The sequence below is a fragment of the Sminthopsis crassicaudata genome, chromosome 3 (genome assembly GCF_048593235.1).
Source record: "Sminthopsis crassicaudata isolate SCR6 chromosome 3, ASM4859323v1, whole genome shotgun sequence".
NCBI classification, from domain to species: domain Eukaryota; kingdom Metazoa; phylum Chordata; class Mammalia; order Dasyuromorphia; family Dasyuridae; genus Sminthopsis; species Sminthopsis crassicaudata.
In genome coordinates this window covers 616,303,083-616,320,245 of record NC_133619.1, presented here as the reverse complement: position 1 = coordinate 616,320,245, position 17,163 = coordinate 616,303,083, and the positions used below count along the sequence as shown (strand labels likewise).

The 17,163-nt window shown below is 41.8% G+C and overlaps 1 protein-coding gene across 3 annotated transcripts in view; it reads left to right on the top strand.

Annotated features, from left to right (window-relative positions):
• The window catches only part of PLEKHM2 (pleckstrin homology and RUN domain containing M2), a 56,417-nt gene that overhangs the window by 15,211 nt on the left and 24,043 nt on the right, over positions 1-17,163 (top strand). For all 3 annotated transcript variants that reach the window (XM_074306186.1, XM_074306187.1, XM_074306188.1), the window contains exon 2: positions 16,357-16,463. In XM_074306186.1, coding sequence (XP_074162287.1) covers positions 16,357-16,463 — 107 coding nt within the window. The remainder of the gene's footprint in view (positions 1-16,356; positions 16,464-17,163) is intronic.

The window sequence follows — 17,163 nt, the reverse complement described above, 5'->3', positions numbered from 1 at the left end:
GAAATTAAAAAGATTCTTAATACTAGTTCCATGACAAATGAATCAGGATTTGAACTCATGATTTCCCATGCTAATGAAGAAGGTGATAGTGTCTGAGGAGACAGAGAAGCCAGACATTTAAGAAATGTGGATGTTATATGGTTGAGTTAGGGATAGCTGGGTGGCCCAGTAGATAGTTCCAAGACGATCCAAGTTCAAAGTGGCCCCCAGAGTTATATTTAGCAGTTATATGATTTTGGGCAAGTCATTTAATCCTGTTTGCCTCAGTTTCCCCATCTGTAAAAGGAGCTGGAGAAATGACAAACCACTTCAGTTTCTTTGCCACAAAAACCCCAGAGAGGGTCATGATGACTCAGATAAGACTGAATGATAATATTATACGTAATGTAATATTTACAATAATACAAAATGGAGATGTTGAGATATTGCCTTAAATTCACAAAGTTCTGTTTTATACCCATATTCTTTTATCCTCACAACAGTCCTATGAGGGAGTGATGAGGTCTAGAATTGGGGTACCTAAATGAAATTAGGGTTCAGTTGAGGTCTAGTGGCAGGTTCAGGGTACAGGGAGTCAAATGGAGCTCTCCTGCAGCCCCTTTAGATTCGGCGCAAGAATATGGAGTTAAATGAGATCTAGTGGCCGCACAAGAGTCCCCATAAAGGAATTTACAGACCCGAAAACTTAGATTGATAAAAGTCGTTTATTATGGGTTTGGAAGTAAAGTCTAGTTAGTAAAGTTGAAGGTAGAGAGTAAAAGGTAGAGAAATAGGATTGCAGTGGACAGAGATCTCTGGCGTGCCAGGCGTAAGGCTGCCATGTTTGGAACCTCTGCAAAGAGAGGGCTCCAGCTTGACTCTTTTTAAATGAGAGATTTAGCTAAAGGGCCCTGTGGGTGGTGTCCCAAGTTGGCTCAGATCTGGGTGGGAGTTGTGAGAGCCCGGATCTCCTATTGGAATTCAGAAGGATGCTTTTGACAGGATTTGTGAATCAAAGGTCCTAGCTTCTAGAATTGGCATCAGCCAGGAGGGGCTGGGAATCAGAAAGGAATAAATCCATCTGAAAGGATTAGTTTCTTAAAGGGAGCACAACCCAGATCAGGAGGAACTCCCAAGTATTTTTTTAATTTTATAGATGAGGAAAGACATTATATGTGATATCACATTTATTTCTGAATCTATTCCTCTCTTCTCCCCAATCCATGGAGCATTCCCTAACAATAACTAATAATAACTTGTACAGATATCTTGTTTGATCCTTACAGCCACCCAGGAAAGTAGGTACTATTAGCATCCCCATTTTCCAGATGAGGAAACTGAGGCTGAGGAATGTGAAGAGATTTGTAGGGGGTTGAACTTGGGTCTTCTTGATTCTAGGGGACAAGGATAGACTGCCCCCTTTCCTCTATTTTTTACATTTGCTTTGTTACCTTTACTGATTATAATAGTCTACTGATTCTATTGACCTCACTCTGCATCATCAGCTTAGGTCATCCTTCGTCTGCTTCTTTGAATTCTCCTGTTATCTCTTAGGATGTAAGAACATTCCATTATATCCATCTGGCTGCTTAGATTTTTATTTCAATTTTATTTAATTTTCAAATGAAAATCTGGCTGCTCTCCCGCCTTCCCCCAGTCCCTACTCAGAAGAAATTGAGTTAGAGGCGAACAAGACGAATCCCCCCCATCAGCCACCTCCAACTGTCTGCACATACAGGAGTCCATCTTTTCTCTCTTTTCCCCCCTTTTTATTGTTATCTTATTATAGCTTTTTATTTACAAAACATGCGTGGGTGATTTTTCAACAATGACCCTTGCAAAGCCTTCTGTTCCAAATTATCCCCTCCTTCCCCCCACCCCGTCCCCTAGATGGCAGGTAGTCCCATGCATGTTAAATATGTTCAAATATACGTTAAATCCAATATATCTATACATATTTATACAGTTATCTTGCTGCACTATTGATGAGATTTAGAATGAAATTAGGTTTAATTGAGGTCTAGTGGCAGATTCGGGGCACAGGAAGTCAAATGGAGTTCTTCTGTAAAGATGGGGGCTGTTTGAGTTCTCCTGACTGCTCATTGTATGATCTGTGAACCCCAGTTGGCTCAGCCATTCCCCGGTTGGTAGGCGTCTACTTTAGTTCTTCAGATCATTTCATTCCTTTTTTTGGGAATCAATCAGTCTAGAAAGGGTCTGAGGCTGGATTTGAACTGGGGTCCCCTCCACCCACTGTGCCAGCTGGCTGCCCCCTCCTCAGAGCTTTTTCTTCAGACAGATGCTTACTTGGCAAGGTAGGAAAGGGATGGGCCATGGAGACTGGATGGAGCCAGAAGACCTGGGTTCGGGTGCTACCTCTGACTCATACAGGTGGTGATCACAACCTCTCAATTCACAATCTATGAGAGGTTAGATTAGAAATTGTCCTAGGGATCAGCCTTATACTCCTCAATCACAGATCTGCTAAATAAACCACTCCCAAGCATTTATTAAGTACCTACTGATAAAATGACAAAGTGAAGTGACCACTGCCAAGGATTTATTAAGTTGAAATGACAGGTAGAGTGAAGTGACCACTCCCAAGCATTTATTAAGTACCTACTGTTGAAATGACAGGTAGAGTGAAGTGACCACTCCCAAGCATTTATTAAGTACCTACTGTTGAAAGGACAGGTAGAGTGAAGTGACCACTCCCAAGCATTTATTAAGTACCTACTGTTGAAATGACAGGTAGAGTGAAGTGACCACTCCCAAGCATTTATTAAGTACCTACTGTTGAAATGACAGGTAGAGTGAAGTGACCACTTCCAAGCATTTATTAAGTACCTACTGTTGAAATGACAGGTAGAGTGAAGTGACCACTTCCAAGCATTTATTAAGTACCTACAGATGAATTGGCAGGACTGGTGAGTAATGATGAGCATTAATTAAGCACCTACTGATGAACTCACAGGTGTGGTAAATAAATGACTCACTAGCATTTATTAAATGTTTGCTTTATGATGGGTCCTTGCTCTGGGGATAAAAATACAAACAATGAAACAATCCTTACATTTTAAGGGGGTAGATAGCAAATATGTAAATATATTTAGAATAAATAAGAAGAGGATACATGTAAATTAACGGATTGCAGGCGTTTTGGGAGGGAGGTTGCTAACTGTTGGGGAGATAAGAGAGAAGGGAAAGAGAAGAGGACATTCTAGGTGTGGAGGACAGACAGTACCAAGATACAGGGGGGAAAATACATGCCAGGAAACGTGCTGGTCTCAGTCTCTATCCTCAGAGGAGCTGACATTTTACTGGAGGACACGTGCACAAATATGCAAGGTCCATTCTGATTGACCGATTACTCGCAAGAGTTCATTAAAAGCATCTGCTTTGTGCTGTACGGTAGGCTAGCTAAGTAGACAAATGAAACTGTCCCTGCCTGAGAAGTCAGGGAGAGCGTGATCACCTCCTTTTTGGGGGTTCTCACCTCTCTTCCTGAGAAGTCAGAGGGGGTGACCACCTGTGTTCTAAAACAAAAGAAAGCGGGAGTTGTAGAGGGTGGAACTTTTTTTTTTCCCCACCCTTTCCACCTGCCCTCAAGAATAGTTCTAATGCGGTAAGACAACATAAATATAGATGTGTACAAAATTCATAGAGGTAGTTTTAAGAGAGGAAGGAGGAAAAAGTCCAGGAACCTCCCATGGAGGAGGTAGCAGCACCTGAGCCAGGTGAAGCTTGAAGGAAGCCAGAAGGACCTGGGGCACAGGCTGTCCTGTACCTGCCCGGCCCCTCCCCACCCAGGCAACATCTTGTCCTCCGGATAGTAGGCTAGGCCAGCTTGAGTTATCAGATTGGGTATTTTAGTGTATCTGTTTTGGGGAGAACAGATCAGGAACTTCCCAACTAGGGATGGTTAACAGAAGAGGACCACACAATGGGTAAACTTTCTTTTGTACAGAAGATGCACCCTCAGATGGTCCAGGGAGAAAGCATCCAATACCCTCTGAGATCTTCCCTTCTCTTCCACCATTTCCTATAAAGTAAATCCTGGGCAGCAGATTGATGAAGTAATGGGGGTGACAGCCTCAGGGTCAGGAGACCTTGCTTCAGATTCTGTCTCTAACACAGGAGCTGTGAGACCCTGGACCTTACCCTCCCCATGCCCCGGACACTGAGGTTCTAAGTTACCTGGCCTGTATTAGTGGAAGGAATTTCCACTTCAGGAATGAATTAGTTCCCCCTACTGATGAAATCGCAGGGCTGCACCAAGTTTAAACCTCAGTTAATTCTAAACCTTCCAGGTATCCTGCTTGTCTGTGGGATTTCGAGTCCTGGATTTCTCAAAATACACGTCCCTTCCAGAGTTGTCCTGAAGGTCCAGTGAGAGAATATTTGGCACATGGTGGGCACTGTATAAATGCCATCTATCATCATCATTATGTCTTTACTCCCCCAGCCCCACTCTGGGGAGTGAAGGCACTCCATTTTGGACACACTGGGCATTCAGAGGTGATCAAAGATTCAGGCATTCTAATGACAGGATGTGTCTCCTGTGCTCCATATATCTCCAGATAACAATCATAGTTTGAGTTAGAATTTATATTAATGTCTTAAGGTTTGCAAAGCACTTTATATATGTGAACTCATCATATCCTCCCAGCATCCCTGGGAGGTAGAAGCTATTATTATCCCCATTTTACCGGTGAGAACATTGAGTCCTAGGGAAGTTAAACGACCACACCTAGTAGCTGAGGCAGGATTCAAAATGAGGTTTTCTTGAGTCCAGTCTCACTCTGACCTAATGAGGTGCTACTAGATATATATAACAGCCTCTAGATATAAGCGGTGATAAAAGGTTACCTCCAGTTGGAGAGGAAGTATGATGGCCATTGTGCAGATGGAAAACGTGACAGTGATGCATTGTTGGTGAAGTTGTGAAATAACCCGGCCATTCTGGAGAGCAATCTGGAACTCTGCCCAAAGAGCTGTCAAACTGTGCACACCCTTTGACCCAGCAGTTACTACTGGGCTTATACCCCAAAGAGATCTTAAAGGAGGGAAAGGGACCTGTATGTGCCAAAATGTTTGTAACAGCTCTTTTTGTGGTGGCAAAGAACTGGAAAATGAGTGGATGCCCATCAGTTTGGGAATGGCTGAACAAGTTATGGGATATTATTGTTCTATAAAAAATGATGAACAAGCTGATTATGGAAAATTATGGAAAGATTTACATGAACTGATGCTGAGTGAAACAAGCAGAACCGGAGTACACAATAACTGCAAAAATGTGCCATGATCAACTATGAAAGGCTTGGTTCTTCTCAGTGGTTCAGTGAGCTAAAGCAATCCCAATAGACTTTGAACAGAAACTGGCATCTGCAACCAGAGAAAGAGCGATGGAGACTGAATGTAAATCAACACATGCTAGGTTTACTTCTTTTTTTTTTTTTTTTTTCTCCCATGATTTTTTCCTTTTTGCTCTGATTTTTCTATCCCAACACAATTCATAAAACAATATGTATTAAGTATAAAATAGACTTTAAAAAACCCAAAAAAACAGTCATTCCATCAGGATCATTCATAGATTTAGAATTGGAAGGTATGTTAGAAATCCAACAAGCCCAACCTATAATTAGATTTATGTTTGTTGATGTCTTAAGCCACTTAATTTCTGCCTCCCTCAGTTTTCTCATCTGTAAAATGGATATAATACTAGTACCTCCCTCTGAGGGCTGTTGTCTCAAATGAGATAATAATGTTTGTAAGGTTTTCTAGCAAACTTTAAAATGCTACATAATTGCTAGCTATTTTTATTGCTGCTGTTATTATTAGCTTCATAGTAATAATATTATATCTCTTTTCTGGTTATGAGGTGAGGAGGAAACTCTCTGGCTTTTTAAAATTTCCATTTCTCGTGATTTGGCTCAGTCTTAGTGATATTGTCCTGATTTTGCAAACTGTGTGTCAATATGAAACTTGGTCATGGGGTTTAAAAAACAAATCAGTGATTAAGCCGTGACTCAGAGTGCAGAAGGAGGCCTCAGATATTTTCCATGGCTCTCATCTCTTGATTGAAGTACTCAGGAGGACTTTCTTTTCTTTAAGAAAAAAATGTTTAATGTCTTTTGATTTCATATCACTTTTGTTTCCCAATATGTCCCTCCTTCCCCTTAAGGGAACTATTGCTTGAAAACTATCTTTGCATAAATTAGGAAAAATAAAAACACTATTCAAATAAAAATAAATCTGCTAAGGGAATTCATTTCTTTTTAACAAAGAATAAAAAAGAAAGAGGAGAGGAGAAAGGCAGTTGAGCAAACCCAACCAAATACAAAGTACATGCTTGCCAAAATGTTCCACAGCCAGAGCTCACTGGTAAAAAGAAGGAAGGGAACTAAATTCTCATCTCTCTTCTGAGGGGCCAGACTTGGGCCATGTAATTACCCAGGGTTCAGTTTTTATTTTTATATTTTTAATTTGTGGATTTGAATTTCTTTAAGCATCTTCTAGATGTTATATAATCTTTATGAATTAACAGGACATGAGTCCTGTGGGAGGTCCATGCCTGCCAACCAAGGTCTGATCTGGTTTGGGATTACCACCTCCTAGCCACAGGGCAAGAGAGACCTGATTGATCTGCACAATGGATGCATCTGGTCCTGATGGGACCATCAGGGAGACAACTGTTGCCTGGCAACTTCTTCCCTGAGTACCAGAGGCAAGTTGTACCAGGGGAAGGTCCCAAAGGAGCAGCTGGCCTTTGGAGCAGCTACTGTACCCCTTGGCACACAAACTTTCCTCTCCATTACTAAGGCAAAATGGGTCCTGGAGTGAGAGATGGCTTAAACAAATTTCCTTGCCCATATTTTTCTTCTATATTTTTGAAGTTTCTTTCTTTTCTTTTCTTCCTTTCCCTTTCCTTTCCCCCCTTTCCCTTCCCTTTCCTTTCCCTTTCCTTTCCTTTTCCTTTCCCTTTCCTTTCCCTTTCCTTTTCCTTTCCCTTTCCTTTCCCTTTCCTTTTCCTTTCCCTTTCCTTTCCCTTTCCTTTCCCTTTCCTTTCCTTTTTTTTTTCTTTTAAACACCAGAGACATTTTAAAAAATACCTCCAATCTCTTTGGGCTCTTCTTATTAACTAAAAAACAGTTAAGCAAAATCAGTGTAGCAAAAGTGTCTGACGCTGAATGTATGGTTCTGCAACTGTGATCCCCTTCTTCTTCTTCTTCTTCTTCTTCTTCTTCTTCTTCTTCTTCTTCTTCTTCTTCTTCTTCTTCTTCGGTGAGACATATTGGAGTTAAGTGACTTGTCCAACATCACACAGCTAGTAAGTGTCCTCCTGACTCTGGAACTGATGCTCTAACTACTGCACCAATTAACTGCTCCTTCACATCTTGACAAAGAAGAGAGTTATCATTATTTGTTCTCCAAGTTCTAGAGGAGACATTGAAGTAAATTAAAATACAGCTGAATTATTTTTGCTCTTATGATGATACACATTGTGTGAATTATTTTTCTGGTTCATGAGAGTCTACTCATATTTCTGTCAATTCCTCATATTTTTGTCTTGTCTTGTCTTTGAGGGATTCATGACAAAGACAGGGTTGTCTAGTGGGTAGAGCACTGGATTTGGAATGAGGCCTCCTCTCTGACACTTGACAGTGATCTTGGACAAAACACTCGTCTATAAAGAGGCTTGGATGCAATGACCTCTAAGGTCCCTTCCATCACGATCCAACAGTTTCACCAGTGCAAGGAGTGCCCTTTGAGGAAATTCTGCCAATGTAAATGTGCAATTGTTTTGCAATATTTAGAGGCAATAAGAAATTAAAGGATTTGCCCAAGATTGTTATTCATCCCAGTACAGGCAGCCAAGTGATCCTGCAGATAGAGCACCAAATTTAAAATCAGCAAGCTGAGTTCAAATCCAGCTTCAGACTCTTAATAGCTGGGTGATCCTGGACAAGTCACTTAAACCTGTCTGCCTCAGTTTCCTCATCTTTCAAATGAGCTGGAAAAGGAAATGGCAACTAACTACAATATCTTTGCCAAGCAAACCTCAGTTGGGGTCATGAGGAGTCAAATGTGACTCAAATGACTGAATACAATAAAGTTAAATCATATTCACTTGCCAAATTTCTTTCCAACTATCAATCAATGGATACTCACATTGTCTCCACTTGTTTTGCTAATCCAACAATTGCTGCTGAGAATACAGGGAGTCTTTTTTCCCATCTTTGAATTAATTCCTTGAACAATATGCCCAGGAGGGGATTTCCTGGGTAGGAGGTGCCCATCCCCATATTTCCTAAGGAACTCAAAGCACTTTTTATACACCTGGATGCCCAGCCACCAGGCTTTCTCCTGGCACAGAATTTACTGACTGTGTGACCCTGAACAAATTACATCCCTTTCTGATCCTCAGCTTCCACATCAGTGAAATGAGACCATTGGGCCAAGTGAATTTTAAGACCCCTCCTGATGCTAGATTGATAAATCCAAGTTACTCCCTTTCTCTGGGCTCACTCAGTTTTTTAATCTGTCAAATGGGTGGGTGGGATTTAATAATCTCCAGGGTTCCAGAAGGAACCTAATCTAGAATCCTTGGCTCCTTTGAGCTGAGAGAGGGAGACCAGCCCCCCAAGTTTTCAGCCTGTGTGAAAGCGAGGTTGGGCAACATTGTGTGCCCCAACTGTGGGCAGCCGCCAGGGAGTAACAGAGCATTCTTCATACTCCACAGATGCTGTTATGGGAACCCCAGACTGGAGGAGTTCCTACTTTGAGCCCCAGGACTGGAGTGGGCGGGAGGGGAGGGCAGAGGCCCAAAGCAGGGGCTGCCGGGAAGTCCCTCACTGAGAGTGGGACTGGCCCAGATTACAATGCTCTTAGTCAGGCCAGCAGCCAGGGCAGCCACGGGATGGAGAGTGGTCAGCTGACAGTCTCCTCCCAGAGAAGCTGGACAGGACTCTGTGGGAAAGGAGCTGCCAGTCCGTGGGGGCAGGGCAAGCTCCAGGGCAGATTTTGGTTTTATTTGGGGGGGGGGGTTCCACTCCTGTGACTTCTCTCCTGGATGGGGAAGCCCTCCGCCAAAGAAGATTGTAACTCTTCCCCGATTAATTTTTTTCCAATATTTAATAGTCAGTTTATTAATTAGGCTAGCCTGTAATCAATAGATTGATGGTCCGTGGTTTCTTCTGGTAAATAAAGATGCCAAAGGAGACTCAGAAATGCCTTAAATCTGTGTGACTTCTGAAAGGGAGCTCCCTTGACAACCACGTTTGATGGACATTTAATGAAGAGGTGCTCTTCCCCAGTTTAGAGACTTAGAGGTAGATTGAGAGGTTGTGACTTGTCCAGAGGGCCATAGACTGAACTTGAACCCCCAGATCTTTCTGACTTTCAGGTCAGCTTTATATCATATCTATTATGTCTCAATATGAATACTAATATTCAGTTAATAATATTGATTATGGGCTAAATTAACATCACTAATTAAAATAAAAATTGGTGTTTAGAAGGAATCCCGTCCTTATTCCACCATGGATCATAAACATAAATTTAGTGCTGGAAGATGCCTCAGAGACCATTTTACAGATAAGGAAACTGAGGCCCATTGAGGTTGAGCGATAGCCTTATAACACATTTTGGATTTTTTTCCCCCCTGCTGTAGGAGCACTCCGGAAGGAATTTACTCTCATCAATGTGGATTGCCATTTAAAAAAAAAATTAATTTAATTAATTTTTAGAAAAATTTTATGCATGGGTAATTTTTCAGCATTGACCCTTGCAAAACCTTGTGTTCCAACTTTTCCCCTCCTTCCCCCCCCTCCGTCCCCCAGATGGCAGGTTGACCCATACATGTTAAATATGTTAAAGTAGAAGTAAAATAATATATATATACATGGTGGGTTGCCATCTTAAATGGCAGGCCTGGGGTCACATAACCAGCAGGGATCCAGGTCGAACCCTGGTCTTTCTGATGGGCTGCTTCCATTTTGCTGCTTAAGAGCCAGGATGAAGGAAGGGCAGTTTTAAGGAAGAAAAACCTGGATAGTTTGTGGTTATGTCCTGGAGGTAAGACCTCATTAGTTCAAAGGATTGTGATGATCTCCCTTCACTGGAACAGATTGCAGCCCATCTGTACTTTTTTATCCCTTAAGATTCTTATTCTTGTCTTTCCACCAGTCCTCAGTGTCTGGTTCTTTTCATATTTTGGAGCTTCCAGGGCAACCTTTGGACTATCCCTCTTGTTATCTCCTATTCTCTCTACATTCATTTTTACTCAACATATATTTAAAGGAACCTGGACTACACAAAGTTTAAAAAAAAAAAAAAAAGGCAGCTCTCTAAATCATAGATTCATAAGCTTTCTGAACTAGCGTCCAAATCTATCAGATTCTACTGAAACCTGGTCCACATCCTTCCATTATCTCTGCAAGAACAGCACGGAAGATTCCATCGGAGGCTCTGCTAAAAATCCAGGTGGCCTCCATCTCCAGCATCTCTCCCCAGGGTACCAGTGGAGTGACCCTGGCAGACAAAGAAATAAAGTCAGTCTGGTGTAGGCTGTTCTTGCCAAAGGCCCTCTGGGATCACCGTGTTCTCTTCAAGAGGTTCACCCGCCATTTCTTTAATAATAGATTCTAAAATTTTGCCAGGGATCACCGTCACTGGCTGATAGATTGTAGATTTCATTCTGTTCTTTTTTCCTAAATTGGGACCACATGTGCCCTTCTCTAAACTGGCAGCAGGTCTCATTGGCCATGAACTTTCACACACCCTTTCTTGGGGTTTAGTAATCCCATGCTCAAGTAGCGTATGTTCTAATGAATAATATAATAAAGCCAAGGTTAGCTAGGTGGTGCCATGGTGCACAGAGAGCACCGGGTCTGGAATCAGGAAGGTCTGAATTCAAATCCAACCTCAGATATTTAGTGGTTATGTGACCCTAGGTAAGTCACTCCCGTGTGCCTCAGTTTCCTCATCTGTAAAATGAGTTAGAGAAGGAAATAACAAACTACTTCAGTATCGTTGCCAAGAAAACCTTAGCTGGTACCACAAAGAATCAGATACAGCTGAAAATTGTTGAACAACATTCACATATGTGAACATAAGGAAATACCCAATCATAAAGTAAGAAGGGGGATCAGATTTAATTTAATAATTAAATTAAATATTTTATTAATCTGAAATAAATTAAGTATTTAATGGAGTAGAATGGGGAGTAGAAAGGAGGTGCAAAATAGGGAAAACAGAGTAGGAGCTATCTGAGCTAAGCTTTGAAGAAGAGAGACTCTTTTTCTTTTTTTTTTTTTTTCTTTAGGTTTTATTAAAATACAAGGAATTTTTTAAAAGCACACATTCCACTCAGTACCAGTTCTTCCTTCCTTCCCTCCTTCCTCCCTCCTTTCCTTCCCTCCTTCCTCCCTCCTTTCCTTCCTTCCTCCCTCCCTCCCTCCCTTCCTCCCTCCCTCCCTCCCTCCCTCTCTCTCTCTTCTCTCTCTCTCTCTCTCTCTCTCTCTCTCTCTCTCTCTCTCTCTCTCTCTCTCTCTCCCTTCTTTCTCTCTTTCTCTCTTTCTCTCTTTCTCTCTTTCTTTCTCTCTTTCTCTCTTTTTTTCTCTCTTTCTTTCCTTTTTTCTTTTTCTTTCTTTCCCTTCCTTTCTTCCTTCCTTCCGTGTTAAGTGTCTAAGGCCAGATCTGAATTCAGATCCTCCTGACTTCAGGGCTGGTGCTTCATACCTAGCTGCCCTGTATTTTCTTTTTAAAATATTTTTTCCCACTTAATAGTATTCTTTTTTTTTTTAATTACATGTAAAGATAACTTTCAACATCCATTTTTGAAAGATTTTTAGTTTAAATTTTTTTTCCTTCCCTTATTTCCCACCTCTTTCCCCAAGGCAATAAGCAATCTGATAAAGGGTATACATGTATAATCATGTTAAATCTATTCCATGTTAGTCATGTTGGGGAAGAAAAATCAGGACAAAATAGAAACAAGACAAGAAAGAAAAACTTTAAAAAAAAAAAAAAAGCAAAAATATTGTGCTTTGATCCACATTCAGTCTCCTTAATTCTCTCTCTGGGCGTGGATGTCATTTCCATCCCAAGTCTATTGGAATTGTCTTGAATCACTGCTCTGCAGAGAAGAGCCAGGCCCATTGCAGTTGATCATCACACAAGAGATTTGTATTTTCTCTTGGAGGGCAGGCTCATGCGCCAGCAGTAAATGGATAGAGCCAAATCCTGATCAACAGTTGCCATGACTCTTGTGGTCATAGATCACAGGTCCATAAGGGACCTCAGAAGTTGTGTTCCCCAGCCCTTTTTTTTTTTTTTTTTTAATTTTACAGGTGGGGAAACTGAGACCCACAGAGAGTTTCAGATATGGGGCTTCAGATGCAGGATTTAAACTCATGTTTCCTGACTTCTTTCCGCATCACATGAACTCAAAGTTGATAAAGCACATGCTTGGTGCAGTGTCCCTGGGAAACAGGTGCTGTGCTCACTGCAACTAAACATATTTCCATATTCCTTTGTGATCCCTATTTTATAGATGAGGACACTGTGTCCCCGTCATGCAGCCATTAAAAGTCTGAGGTTTAATTTGAACTCAGACCTTCCTGACCCCAAGCCTACAACTTTTTTTAAAGTACTTTTGGTACAGAAGTATGAGGCTTTTATATAATCTATAAGTAATATCAATCATTTTTTCCTCCAGAAATATCCTTTGATTCATATATTTTCCTTATCTTCATCTTTTCCCAAACTTTGCACTGAAATCACCAAGTACCATAGTATATGTTGGTTTGGCTTAATCAGAGATAGCTGAAGATCATGGCTTGAGTGAAGGGGAAGGGAAAAAAAGTAAGCATTTATTAGGTACTTACTGTGTGCCAGGAATTATGCTAATCACTTTACATTGTCTCATTTGATCAAGGTAGGTGCTAGAATATCCCCATTTTACAGAGGAGAAAACGGGGATCCAGGGAGATTGTGTTTAGCCCAGATTACATGGGGAATAGTGACAGAGTGAGAATTCGAACTCAGGTCCTCTGTTCCCACTGCTGGCATTCCAGGCACAAACCATACCGCTTCCTTTTACATGGAGAGCACTTAGGTGGCAGATTCACAGAAATAGAAAATTCTTGGCAGCAAACTTCCTGTCTCTAACAGTTCAGAGCCTGGGTACTTTGGGCTAGGACTAAAAGGGGAGATGCTCAGGGGTCCCCACAGACTCTTTGGGCTGGGATCCTGGACCAACCCATCATTCTTTGCTGGCCCCCCGATTTGAACTGGAACCTCCCAGGCTCTGGGCATTCCCAGCCAAGCCTAATGGCATTATCCCAAGTTGGCAGCAAGGCTAGACCTTGATGGGGAGAGAAGCTCCATTTGTTATAGGGGGTGAATGGCTGGCCCCATTCCAGAAGCCAGTGCTCTGAATCCCGGGGGAATTTATCTTGACTACCACTGATGGTGGTCATCAGGAGGCCCAGAAGAAGATCTTTGGTGGGTCTGAGGGGCCAATTGTCCGGAATCCCGCTCTCTCTATCAGTCTTCTGTGCCCTCTGAACAGTGGCGAGGCTCAGATGTATCCGGGAAGAGCAAGAGAATCCCATGGGGCGCTGGGGGGTACTTCCTTACCCCAGGACCTTTCTTTGGGGAATCTCTATCCTCATATCTGCCCTTCTGGGATAGTATGGGAGAACTCGGGATGCTTTTATCAGCCTCCTTGTGTTTCCACCCAGTGTTGATTCAGGTGGATCCCCATGAGTCAGCATCTCCTCTGGCAACCCTGGCCCTTCCACCCCCACCCCACCTGGATGAGCAGGTTCACAAACCTGGCCCGCACCCAGCTCCCTGCCTGGTAGGGAGACACAGCCTCTTTCCCTCCGGTAGACACAGCCACCCACGATCTCTTGAGCTGTCCCCTGTTGAAAAGAGCCAACTCATCTAACATCATTAACCTGCAGCACCCCTGCTGCCCCCAGTTACCTACAGCAAGGCAAGGACTCGGAACCGCTCCTTTCACTCCATCATCCTCCTTGTTGTTCAGAGGCTTTGGGTGTCTCAGGGCATGGATCGTGCAGAGCAGATAAAGCAGCACCCTGCCCTTCGGGAACATACACATCTCCGATCAGCAACTGATGCAAAGTGGAGTAAACATCATCCCGATTTCTGCAGCGATTATTGTTTTCAATTTTTTTATTCTAAATTTGGCAAACGTTTTTACATGCAATGAAGGGGGGAAAGGGAAGTATATGTGAGACAATAAATCTGTTATATATAACTTGTATTTTTATTATTATTATAGCTTTTTATTTACAAAATATATGCATGGGTAATTTTTCAATGTTGACCCTTGCAAAACTTTCTGGTTTTTTTCCTTCTTCCCCCCACCCCCTCTCCTAGATGGCAGGTAGTCCCATACATGTTATGTATAACTTGTATTTTTAAAAGCACATAATAAAAGTCAATACTTTAGTTCCAGCTGTCCTGCTTATTGTCTCCCTCTGAACTTTTTTCTTCTATGTGTATTTTTTTAGATGCTTCATTGACAATCTTTCCTTTCTCCTCCTGTTCTTTCTCTTTTTTTCCCTTCTCCTCTTTTATTTCTCCTCATGTATCTCCCTCTCCTCTTCCTCCTTCCATCATTTCTTTTTATAAGTGTTAGCATTATTGTTGAGTCATTTCAGTCATGTCCAACTCTTTGTGACCCCATTCGGAGTTTCTTGGGAAAGACATTGTCCTGACTTGCCATTTCCTTCTTCAGCTCATTTACCTATGAGGAAATTGGGATAAACAGGGTCAATGACTTGTTTAGAGTCACACAGTCAGACTATTATGTATATGAGGTTACACTTGAACTCAGATCTTCCTGGCTCTGAACCTGATGCTTTTTACAGGATGGCTTCACCTAGTGGCCCTTTAAGTGGTAATATGGAATAATAGCTAAAAAACTGGCTTTACTCCAAAAGATGTAGAACTGGCTTTGTACTCCAGAGGTACTTCAGGACCTGGGTCAGCAATTCTCAAAGTGTGGTTTGGATGTCCCTTATGGTCTGCAGCAGGTCCACGAAATCAGATTTTTATAATATAATATAATAAATTTTATAATAATGTATAACAAATACAATATTTTGTAATATATAATGTTTTAATTTCTGATTAGTAAATAATGATATTACACACATAAATAACAGCTCTTAGGAAGACCCTCCATTTTTAAGTCATCCTGAGACCAAAAAGTTTGAGGAGGCAACTCTACGACTCTTAATTTATAAAATACAACCTATGTTGGGAGAAGGTATTTCCTCATCCACCATTCTCTATCTCAGTGAAATCGGAGGTTCAAGCCCTATGCTTATCATTGGCTTCTTATCCCCCTATTTTTCTCTCCCTTGTAAAATGACCTCCCTATTGTAACAAACATAAATCAAATAAAACAAATGTATGCATTGACTGTATTCAAAACATGTTTCATTCTGTACCATTATTAGTCAAGATGCTTTAGCATAGGTCCTCGGAACTCTAGCATTTTTAAACCTTTAATTTCATTTAGTATTATTTTATATTTATTTAATGTAATTGCATTTAACAACATATTATAATATATTTATTATAATAAATAATGCATATTATTTTATTATTTGAGCCTTAGTCTCTCTATTTTGGGAGTCCTACCTGGCCTGAAGTATATGGACCACTCACAAGGCCCCATATCAATGCTGATTGGTATGGAAGCTTTAAGCTGCTCTCTTGCCCCTCCTTAGGCAGGCTGGTGGGCCTCTGCTCCCATCACATTGGCTTTAGCCCTGTTGTCACAACTCCCAAACTCAAGATCTCTACCAGTCTTGGTCTCCCCCTAGGTAGTAGGAATTACACCATGCTCAACCATCTATAGCATGGTAAGTGGAATTCTTCCTTTGATTGCATCAGTGGGTTTCATTTTTCCTACCACCAGGAGCAATTGAGACCTGGCTGAATCAGTGGCTAGAACATTGGATGTGTTGACGCTGACTAAAAGACTTTTCTGTTGTAAAGTTGGATGGGGTGTCTCACTTGGAGAAGAGAAGGCTTAGTGGGGTTCCGGCAGCTCTCCAGCATTCAAAGGGCTTCATGTGGAAAATGTTTTAATTTATTTTTCGAAGGGATGTAGAAAGGAGGCTCTCTGAAGGCAGGGATTGTCTCCTTTGGGGCTGGATGTGATCCCAGGCCCTAACACTGCTTCATAAATGCTTTCTGGGGAAATGATTGATGTCGTAGTGGAGATTCCCATTCAGGAAACAAGATGACCATCTTGCTCCTCAGTAACAGCGGCTCTGTATCTGAAGCTAATTCTAGGCTTTTGTCTCTGTCTTGTTTTGCTTTCTCCAGTTGCAGAGTTATTTTGCTGCCTGTGAAGACGAGACCCCGGCCATCCGAAACCATGATAAGGTCCTGCAGCGTCTCTGTGAGCATTTGGACCACGCTCTGCTTTATGGGTAAGGCAGCCAGCGTTTGTGTCATTTGGGTCTGTGAGATATGAAGGGACAGGCAAGATGGGGAAGGAGGAGCTGCCTCCAGAAGGACCTCCTGGGCACGAGAAGGGAAGGCCTTTGCCTTCCTGCACTTATCTCAGTGAAATGCCTTTGAGGGCAAAGCTAAAGAAAGGACTGGGGGAGGTGTGGGTATCTAAAATGGCATGAAGGGATTTGGGGATTTCTGACCTCTATTCAGCAAGAATTGGTTTGTTGTATTTATATTTTTATTGAGATAATACATAAATAATAATAAAAGATAGTAATTAAAAAGGAAAGAAGAAAGGAGGGAAGAAAAGAGGAAATTAGGGAAGGAAAGGAAGGGAAGAAGGAAGGAAGGAAGAAAGGAAAGGGAGAAAGGAAGGAAGAAGGAAAAGAAGGGAGGGAGTTAAGGAAAGAGGAAAGGAAAGACAAGGAAAGAAGGAAGAAAGGAGGAAGGAAGGAAATGTTACTGAGTTGGAGTACCTAGGTTTGAATCCCAGCTCTGCCCTTTAGAGCTTATGATACTTTTGTATATGTGTTTTAATATCTCTGTCATTTTTTTAATATACTCACCCTCCCTTTTCATAAATAGATACACTTAAGCAAAGTTAGTCAGCAAAATATTTGCCTCTGGTAGCATATACAACACTCTGCTCCCGTGGTCCTCCCCTTAATCATCCAT